At 37.2% G+C, this 10,827-nt stretch overlaps 1 protein-coding gene across 3 annotated transcripts in view; it reads right to left on the reverse strand.

Moving 5' to 3' along the window:
- Positions 1–10,495, reverse strand: part of NKAIN2 (sodium/potassium transporting ATPase interacting 2) — a 1,500,295-nt gene extending 1,489,800 nt beyond the window's left edge. For all 3 annotated transcript variants that reach the window (XM_077486956.1, XM_077486954.1, XM_077486955.1), the window contains exon 1: positions 10,068–10,495. In XM_077486956.1, the coding sequence (XP_077343082.1) occupies positions 10,068–10,121 (54 nt within the window). In that variant the 5' untranslated portion in view covers positions 10,122–10,495. The remainder of the gene's footprint in view (positions 1–10,067) is intronic.
- Between the last annotated feature and the right edge of the window lie 332 nt (positions 10,496–10,827).

Here is a 10,827-nt window from a genome sequence, read left to right on the forward strand (position 1 = left end):
AGCCCTTGTACACACGGTCAGAAATTCAGACGGAAAATGTCCGATCGGACCGTGTTGTCGGATAATCCGACCGTGTGTGGGCTCCATTGGACTTTTTCCGTCGGAATGTCCGACCAACAAAGTTTGAGAGCTGGATGTAAAATTTTCCGACAACATGATCCGATAGGACTTTGTCCGAGCGTTTGTACAGAATTCCGATTGGACAAAGTGCCATGCATGCTCAGATCAAATTACGAGACCAAAGCTATTGGCTACTAGCCTGAACGTAGTCCCGTCGTAATGAAGGAACGTCATTACCTTACGAACGATCGGATTTTCCGAACAAACTTTGTCCGACCGTGTGTACGCAACACCAGTTTCGGACAAAATCCGTTGGAAAAAATACATCGGATTTTGTTGTCGGAATGTCCGACCGTGTGTACAAGGGTAAGAGGGGAGCTGGGGGTGTTTCTACACTCAGCCTTTTACCTTAATGCAGAGAATGCATTAGGGTAAAAAAGTCAGCCTTTAGAACCACTAAACTCAGTGACTTTGCAATGTGAAAATGATGTTCTTTATTAAATCAACCACACTATTTTTTTATAAGGGAAAGAAGCTTTTGAATGCTTCAGATATTATGTATTAAGATATGAATAACTGAAGCAAAATGTTGAGGTGGCAAGGTTCACTTTTAGTAAATCAAAGGTTCGACATTTTCAATTAAAGAATTTTGTGAAGCTGCAGATCTTTTGTAGGTTTTGTGTTATCTTGGGAAATGATAGAAGTAATGTTATAATAGTTCAGCAGATTTTTGCTCCTGTTGAGTATTTATAGATGTGGCTGTTCTATCTTATGAATAACAGTAGTAAAAGCTGTAAAATAGTTGGTTTTATAAGCCAGTAAGCTTAAAGATGCTAGCATATATAGGAATGCCCTTTATAGAGTACCTATACACTAGTGTACTCTATCTTTGAAGGAGATCAACTCACTCTCATGCCCCCTACACACGATCGGATTTTCCAGCGGAAAATGTTCAATAGGAGCTTGTTTTTCGGAAATTCTGATCGTGTTTAGGCCCCATCTAACATTTTCCATCGGAATATCTGACACACATAATTTGAGATCTGGATCTCAAATTTTCCAACAACAAAATCTATTGTCGGAAATTCCTATCGCGTGTACACAATTCCGAGGCACAAAGTTCCACGCATGCTCGGAATAAAGCAGAAGAGTGGCACTGGTTATTGAACTTCAATTTTCTCGGCTCGTCGCACGTGTTGTACGTCACCGCGTTCTTGACGTTCGGAAATTCCAACAAGATTTGTGTGACCGTGTGTATGCAAGACAAGTTTGAGCCAACATCCGTAGAAAAAAAGCCATGAATTTTGTTGTCGGAAAAGCCTATTGTGTGTACAGGGTATTAGAATTTCTGTTATAATTTAAAAAAAAATATAGAACATTTCAGAGGTGGCAACAAAGAGTAATTTCCTTAACCACTGTTAATATGCCATTCCTCGCTGTAAATTTTTGTATTAAAAGCCTTCAAACCCATTCTGGGCAAAATATGATATTCCCTCACTTTCACCTCCTCCATAATGCAGGGGTTTGTCCTAAATCATGAAACAAAATTCATGTAAGTCAATCCAAGTCCATCTTCATCACTATTTCCATGTGCAGAGTGCCACTAATCCAGTGATGCAGATGATCTATCATTGGCCAGCCCCCTACTGTTTGTTCGTATCAGTGTCATTCCTCTTCTGGATCCTGAGAGAACTCTGTCACAGCAGTCAATAGGAAATGTCCATGTCACATAGACAGTTATATGGACACCTAAAGAAAGACCCTGCAAAAAGTAGAAAAAGAAAGGCAAAACACTTGGGACTTTAGCATCAGTTGAAAATAGGCATTTATACAGGTTTTTTTATTTTACTCTAGTGATCAGGTGGGGGTGGGGAGGTGGTGTGAGGGGGGATTGCATTAGCTCAGAGATGTGTTGTAAATTATTGCTTATGGTGGGAGACTTGTACTAAATAGTATCCAATTATTGCCATCCGCTTAAACCACTTTAGAGTAACCAATGTGAAGAGGATTTTTCTTTTTTTTTTTACTAGAAGTACACATGAGAATATAATGATAGCAAGCATGTTAAATATGCTTATTTTAGAAACCAAAAAATATTCTAATATGAAGGCTATGGTTAATATCATGGGGGCCTCTTTTCATTGACCAACTTTTTTTTAGTAAGCGGTGTGCACTATTGTGAGCCTATTTGCATGTCTTTTCCCTCTATTTTATGGGGAATCACTACATAAGTTTGTTGCCAAGAACACAGTGTAATATAGGGGCTGGAGTTGCTGGCAAGGAGACTTTGGGGATACCTTTCAGATTGCTGGCTTGTGATCTGTTGGGAGGCCACTAATAATGTACTTTTATCTATAGCTGTTGGCTTAGGACCTCAGCAGAACACTTCTAGTCTATCCATGAGCGTAAAACCTGCTCAATTGTTTAGCCACTGTCTAGTCTTTATTGGGGGTTATGCCACTCATTCTGTGGGTAGCCATAGTTTTATATACAGTATGCACAAAGTGCATTTTCAAAAATAATCACTTATGTCATCATGACTAAGTTAATTTATAAAACAAAGCCTCCATTGTCAATAATCAATGGATTGCAATCTTAGTTTTTAAATGCATTATCTTCATGGTTATTCAAACCCCAATAAAGGGAAGTCATCAGTGAAATTCACAATTCCTTTCTATGTTTTATTTATTAGCTTTGCTAACACTGAAGTGGTTCACAGGGGTAGGCGCATACAATCCCATGTGCATACATGAAAATGTTTAATTATCTATCATCTTCAGTTTAGTAGTAAGCCGTTTGATGTGTCATCAACCACATTTATTGCAGTCTCCTTTTAATTCCTTTCTCCTATTGCTTATTTACCTTGTTTAGTTTGTACAACAGCATAACACTTGTGTCATATTAACCAAACATTTACGGTCGTTGTAGATTCCTGGCACATGTGTTTCAAATTACAGTGATTGATATACCTGTAGTAATTGTTTGATAAATGTCACATTAACAGCTTTATAAATATGCCCCTATTGTAAATGTATTTATATAAGCCGGTAAGTGAAGGCTACAAACACAGCAAAAACATTAAGTGGGGAATTATTATTTAAATAAATCACACATATTTCACAAATTTGCAGATTCATCCTCAAGTATCAGTAGTTTTATCATAGTTCATTTATGATAACTTTTACTGCAGTTTCTCTGACATGGGTTGGACACTGGTGGACAGACCACAGAGTAACTACAGTATATACAGTGGTATTAGGTTTCATTTATATGTAACATTTTTTACATATAACTGATCAAATTAACCAAAGTTGAATGCCAAGCAAACCGTTAAATATACTGAGGAAATACACATGTACAAGCAATTTTACCTGTCATTTTTCCTGTGATTTATACAACCCTGCATAGCCAACCCGGAAATCGGTCTTTTCTCTACTCATGTTAAGTAATGCCAACAGGTCTAGTTGCTGCTCCCATTCTGTGTTTGGACAGTAAGGGAGAACCAGCAGATAGATGAGCTCATCTGTCCAGTGGCAGTTCATCCATTAGGGGCACACAGGCGCTGCCCCCCCATCCATGCAGCTGACCCCCTGATCTATATGCAGGGTGCCGGATGCATGTATTCCAACTGTTTTTTTTTTTAAGCATGTGATTAGAACCAGAGGCTCTAATTGGTTTCAAAAAAGGTTCAGCTATTGTAACACTGATTCTCCTCCTGGCCAATCAGGAAGCAGGTCATGAGACCCATTACCCAATTAGCCGAAAGGAGATTGATTGGATTGGCCACCAGGAGGAGGGAGGAGATGCAGGAGAACCAAGAAAGCAGCCGCCCACAGCCCAGAGAGAAGCTGCTGCCACGCAGGAAACTGCCCGCAGGATGGGGTAAGTGAGGAGCCCCAACTGATGGAATGACCAGGAGGATTTCCATCCGTGCCATTGCCGCCCACCCCCAAAAAAATATAAAAAACCCACCAGCAGCCACTGCATCTGTTCATTTCTTCACTACGCTGCTCTTTGCTCCTGTCAGCATGTTCCTTGCTAGCACATAATCACTGAAGCACACCTAATTGGCTCCTTGTGATGTGTCTACAGAGCTCCAATCTGAGCATTGCTGTACAGGATCTTGCAAGAAGTTTAGCAAATATCTCAACATCAGCACTAAAGCCACAAATATTACTAATAATGTTCGCAATATGTGTGAAATGTCAGTTTCTATTTGTTGCCTTTCACAGGACAAATGTACTAGACCCTAGCATTCAGTCATAAAAGAAAAAAGCCTTAAGAACATTTGGCCAGAAAAGTTAAAGTATATTCATCTGATATAGAAAAAAGCCTAAAGGTGGGTACACACTAAAAGGAGATCAGGAGAATAATTCAGTAAGGGGAACAATCGTACAATTTTCGTATAGTGTGTACACAACCTTTGACATTTGATTCAGACTTTTGAAATTAAAATTTCCAAAGGGACAAACTCCAAAATTTTTCTTGTACATGAACATAACATTTCCTTGAATGTGTACTGTTTTCATATGGTTTTTATACACGAAGAATTGGATACCTGAAGACTGCCCATGATCAGAAATAACACAGAACAAAAACAAGGTCTTTGTCATACAAGTACAAGTCTTTGTCATATGGGAATTTCCTGACAATTAGTACCATCCCTAGTTTTGACTTGCTGTGAAACATTAAATAAAGTCGGAAGATCGTTCGCCCAATTTTCTAATAGTGTGTACCCAGCTTAACAGTACAATCTAAAAAATTGGACCAGAAGAGAGAATAGCAAATACTGTATGTGGGAGACCTCTGCACCGTGTACAAAGAATCGGATACCAAAGATTGGGCATGATCAGGAATAATAAACAACAAAAACAATTCTTTGTCATATGGGAATTTCTTGACAATTAGTACCATCCTCAGTTTTGACTTGCTGTGAAACATTAACCTTCCTAGCGGTATTCTCGAGTGTGGCTCAGGGTGAATTTTCACTACCAAAATCGGTAACCCCGAGCCACACACGGGATTGAATCGCAGGATCCAGGCAATGTTACTTACCTTGTCCCCACTATCCTGCAATGTCCTCCCGCTGTTTCTGCGGCTGTGTCCTCCGTCCGATGTACTGCGTGTCACGCTCCATTCCCTGCGAGGATCGCTATGCATGGGGGAGGAGCTGGCAGCAAATATAAAAAACATAACACGTACAGTACATTGTAATCTGTAAGATTACATTACTGGAACAAATCAGTCCACATTCCTTTTGTCGCTAGTGCTTTGTCCAGTGCCCTGCCTGTACTTCTATATTATATATGACATTCTTTCTGCCTGGAATCTTGAGAACTTCCAGAAAAAAGCATCCCTTTACGTCAAAAGCGGTTTTGACCAGCTAGAAAACTCTATAGTAAATAAGAATCACTTGCAGAATTGATCAATAGTGATTTGTGGGGAAATTTGTCATCGGACACCGAAAGTGTCGACAGAGAATATCCTGCGACTGAGCAACTTTCAGTGTATTTGATTTGATTACATTATTGAATACATTTCATTATTATTTTTGATAATTATGTATAGTTATTTATTATATTATAATTTATGATTTTGTGTTTCAAACTTTATCATACCCGGGATGTCTACTAGAATCTTGTTTGGACAGATTTAAGTGAGTTATTCCTAAGAATTACAGGCCTACAATATAAACTGCCACATTTCTATGCAAAACAATGTACCACTTTGAGATGCAAAAATCTGACATAATCATACCGCCAGGGAGGTTAAGGAAAGCCAGATGATTATTCACCCAATTTTCTTATAGTGTGTACCCAGCATAACAGTATAGGCTAAAAAGATTTGAGCAGAAGAGGAAATAGTAAATATGTGGGAGACCTCTGCACTGTGTACAAAATTTATGGAGATCCTTGTGCTCACCACCGACAGTGCAATGAATCTGCTGCTTTTTGCCACCTGTGTGTCATTAGGGAGATTTCCTTTCATTTCCTGCTGTGTCAACCCAACAGAAAAGAAGAGGCTATATTTCCAATGTGAAGGATATCCCTTCTTAGACAGTTGTCACAGAAACAAATGTCCTCGACAGAAGATTTCCCCTGGCAACCACACATTTTAGAGTTCCTTTCACTTTCATTCCCAGTGACATTGGTGATAAGAACAATTAGATAGAAGTACTGTTTTTATTGCTTTCTGTGTCCACATTAGGGAGATTTTCTAACTCCTTACCACTCTATCCAAATCTAAAAAAAAAAGAAAATGCCTTTAGTTATCATTTAAGACTATAGCAATAATTCTGCTTTTGTTGTTCAGAGGAATTGTTTTGGAACTCATAGCCTTTGAGAAATCAACTAACAAATGTTCTTAAGTTCCATTATAAATTAGTTTCTGAAGTTTCCAAATTGCTTGCAAAGCTGAATCCCTGGGGCTTTCATTGGGAAAGGCACCGACTTAATACTCTTAAGCACCCCTCAAGATACTGATGTGTATGTATTACAGATAAGCAATGTACACTGCTAGAGCACTTTTAGGAAGAGGGAGGAAGAGGGATAATAGAGGAAGGGATGAGGGATAATTATGCAATGGGGACAAATGTTTGAGTGACAATTGTTTAAGACGCAAACTCCCTTCGCTTTGGAAACTTTGTTCAACGATTGCAATACGTAACCTGTGTTTTTTACCCTTTCATACAGTATGCACACTTGAAAAAAAAAAACATTTTCGCTAAACATACATTTCTGTAATACCGAAACAAAGTGAAATTCCAGGCATCATACAAAATTTATGTTTACTAGTGTACAATGTTTTACAGTGGTTTCTTTTTTTTTTTTCTTCTGTTTATTAACCCTACTTGAAATCTAGATGGATATTTCTGTCCACCTTGACCAATGACACAACCAGAACATGGTTGCATATGTATTGCTTCTGTTATCACTACACATCCAAAAGCCAACTGGCCAAGACTGTGGGAATGTGTATCGGCCATTTAGGAAGCACAACTGTTCCTTAATATGCTAAGTAATGTCCGAAGTTTAAAAGTTGCATGTCTCTGATGACCAACTATACAAGCCATTCCTTCTCTAGTCAATATTTAGAAGCTGCCACAAACAATTCAAAATCATGGTTGCTGATTTCTATGTGAGATATTTAACATGTTAAGACTAGGTATTTACATCAGATATTTAAAATGTTTAATATATTTTACGATATGTGCACGAAAGAGTGTTCATTTGTACCTGTAACAGTGTAAGAGGTCAAGATTTTCACTTTACCAATAAACCAGTATATCCCATAGCAATATTACAACATCTTTTGTTCTTACAAGGTCTTTTTTCACCAATACATGTTTATCTAAAGCAATAATTGACACCATTGGAAACATATTTGTGCATGCTTTTCACATATGTTTGATATTCAGAGACAATGGGCACAGAGACAGATTGCATATACTTATCAGTGATTTTGTACTTTTTTATACCAAATTAGGGGATAAAGTCAATGAAATTTCAAGTGTAACCATAACTATATCATATTATACAATAATAGTATATTAAAGAATCAATTATACTGTATATAGATTTTGAAATGGAAATATAAAATATTAGTTAAAGAAAAATGAGAACAGCATAATATTATATATACTAATAATAATAACTAAAAAAAAATATTGTAATATAATATACAGATATATACATATATAGTTACAAAGTTGGTGAGGTTGAAAAAAGGCACAAGTCCATCCAGTCCAACCTGTGTGCATGCTTTCATGTTAATAGTACATTGTATATCCCTGTATGTTGTGGTCGTTAAGGTACCCATCTAAATGTATATATATATATATATATATATATATATATAGCTACATAGATATATAGTATGAATATATACAAATACAATTTTATGTATTTCAATATTTATAAACAAATCCCCAGCAGTCACACAGTAAGAAATAGTAGTACATAAAAAAAAAATGACACACTTCTAACTACATATTTCTCACTATAATAACCCATTTTCATGTTTGGGCTTAAAAAGCATAGCTTTTCATATATATATATATATATATATATATATATATATATATATATATATATATATATATATATATATATATATATATATATATTGAGTGTTTTTTGAGTGTTTTGATGCATCTAAACATAACTTTTTTTTATAGGGGAGGGAACTTTCTGTGTAGCTCAAAGCATTTACATAAATCACTTGAATATAGTGCATGATGCATGTATTTTCAAAGTGGTTCCATTTATCCCTATGGAAACTGTGCAATTTCCTCTATACAATTCACCCCTCCAAAATACAAAAATATAAACTGTAGCAGTGAAAATGAATGTTCAGTATTACTTTTTATCTTATCTTAATTTTAGCGCAGAAAACTAAAAACGCTAAATATAAACGTGCCCTACTTTGTAGCCAATATTTTGCAAAATGTGCTACAGGATCCTTTTGAACAAAACCATTGAGAGAAAACTTTTCAGCAGAGCTGAATGAAATACAACTATTGGTACCCTGGCTGTGCTGAAATATTGTACATCTGCTGCCAACTAGTGTTATTTCCTGGTAGCTTACAAACTTTTGGGACATGACATTTTGCTATTTGCTCTATTTATATCATCACTCTTTTGTGAGGTTGGTACTTTATTTTTTTGCAAAATAACTTCCATACGTTTTTCTCTATAATTTTACATTCCGTAATATACAGCTTTAGTAAATACATCAATGTTGAGTACAAGTAATGCAGATTTCATATGCCATCAATTATATTGTCCAAGTAAAAACAAGCCACAACATGTTGCTTTGTTCCAGAATTCAATTCAGGACCATCAAGCTATAAAAAAAAACACAAAGTATTGACTACTTCTGGCCAATAAAAATACGCTTTTAAAGCTGTGGGAGCTCAAGACTGCAAACAAAAGGACATTGGCATTCATCCCAGTGTTATTCTACTCAATGCAACTTTTAGACTGTAAATAAATTAATCTTGCCAATTAAACAAAGGCTAGCATGATAAATATGTATAGAGTTCCAAGCAGAAAATCATTAGAATAAGGTCGAATTGATATATCTGCATTAATGGTTACACGGCACAGGATGAGAGCTACACTACAAAATACTGGACACAATAGAGGCTAAAAAAAAAAAAAAAAAAGTTCTAGATACTGAGGATCTATTATGATAAACTGAGCAAAGGAAAATGAACAGAAGCAATTATGAAAGTCAAAGCAATTGGGTACGTTAACTGTTTCATTGCCTTTTGCTCATCCCCTGTAAACACAGCATGAGATTAAAAAATAATCAATAATACTTTAATGCAGTTAAAATCCAGCATTGCATCAATTACACCTAACCAAGCCCTAATTATTTTTCCACGCATGCTACAGTTATGTACTCTCTAGTTTACTATTGATGCCCAAAACTTCAAAGATGCCATAGAGCAACATCAGTGCATTACAGTGAAAACAGCATTGCCAATGTATATTAACCTCAATCACTGCTGGATATCCTTTATGTAAAGATAAGAAATGTGTGCTGCCTGGTTCATCCCATTGAAGCAGACATCAACCCCATTCATACAAGTGAAGCTATAATACAGAATCACAAAACACCAGCACTATATTCCCGGTAATCCGTAAAGTACCAGGTAAGTCTGCGGTATCACCGGGTCACTCTTATAAGATTTGTGACATCCTTCTCACTAGCTCTAATATTCCACTTTTATCCCTAGAGACTCTCCCAGGCAAGTGAGGACTCGCTGTCAAGAAGGTTAACGCTTTCCTCTCCAGTACTAGTTTTTTTCAGGTAACCTACATCTTTGCGCACAACTGTGCTAAACATTGCAAAAAAAAAAAAAAGTATTTCAAAGCAATGCAAAATCTAACAGACATTAGAAAGCCCACATTACATAGTCAGCAGAAGCTTACACTGATCAGCCTGCATACAGTGTCATCTGACAAATTAAGGATGAGTAAAGATACCCTTGTGTCACTTACCAGTTGCATCCCACATATAAACATCAATGTGCACCTGCCACTGCAAAAACCCATGATTTTCCAAAAGCCTGCCGTTCAAAGATCCTGTGTCACTTGCCTCCCGGTGAAGTCCAATAGAAGAAGGAAAGGTTTGATCGCCTGGATTTTTCTGGTCTCGGAGGTGACTCTTTTATCCGACAAATGGAAAGAAACGGCATTAGGACCTAGAAGTTCACCTGCAGCCTCAGCATACCTTTACTGCTAACGGAAAGGATCAATCAAGGGTTTTGGAGTCGCACACAAGAAGCTGATGTCTGCAGCCATTCAAGGCTCACATATCCCACGACTGCAGGCAGCTCGTAGAAGCAGCCTGGCAACATCGCAGAGCCTGCATGCTGTAAGCAATGTAAGCGCTGCTGAGCATGTATCACATACAGCAGAGGAGGGATGCTCACATCCACACAAGGGGAAGAAGGAGGGGGAGGTGTGAGAAGAAGAGGAGGAGGAGGGGTACCAAGAGGGGGGGATCCTCTCACTTTCTTCGCCACCTATTTCTCCTCCTTGTCTTGGTCGTAGAGACATCTGACAGTTCAAACTGTGTTATTTAGACATGTTGCCTAGGGACCTATAAGAAGAGTCCTAAAATCTTACCTCTGATGTTATACGGTTACTTAAAAGAAACAGAAAGAAGAATGCTACCCAGCAAGTCAAGTTAACTCTTGAAAGCCATTCACAAAAACAAAAAAATATTATTTTAAAGCTTTTTTTTTTTAAATAAGGT

Source organism: Lithobates pipiens, unplaced genomic scaffold, assembly GCF_037356315.1.
Source record: "Lithobates pipiens isolate NorthernLeopardFrog02 unplaced genomic scaffold, aLitPip1_a1.2 Scaffold_18, whole genome shotgun sequence".
In the NCBI taxonomy this organism is placed as follows: Eukaryota; Metazoa; Chordata; class Amphibia; order Anura; family Ranidae; genus Lithobates; species Lithobates pipiens.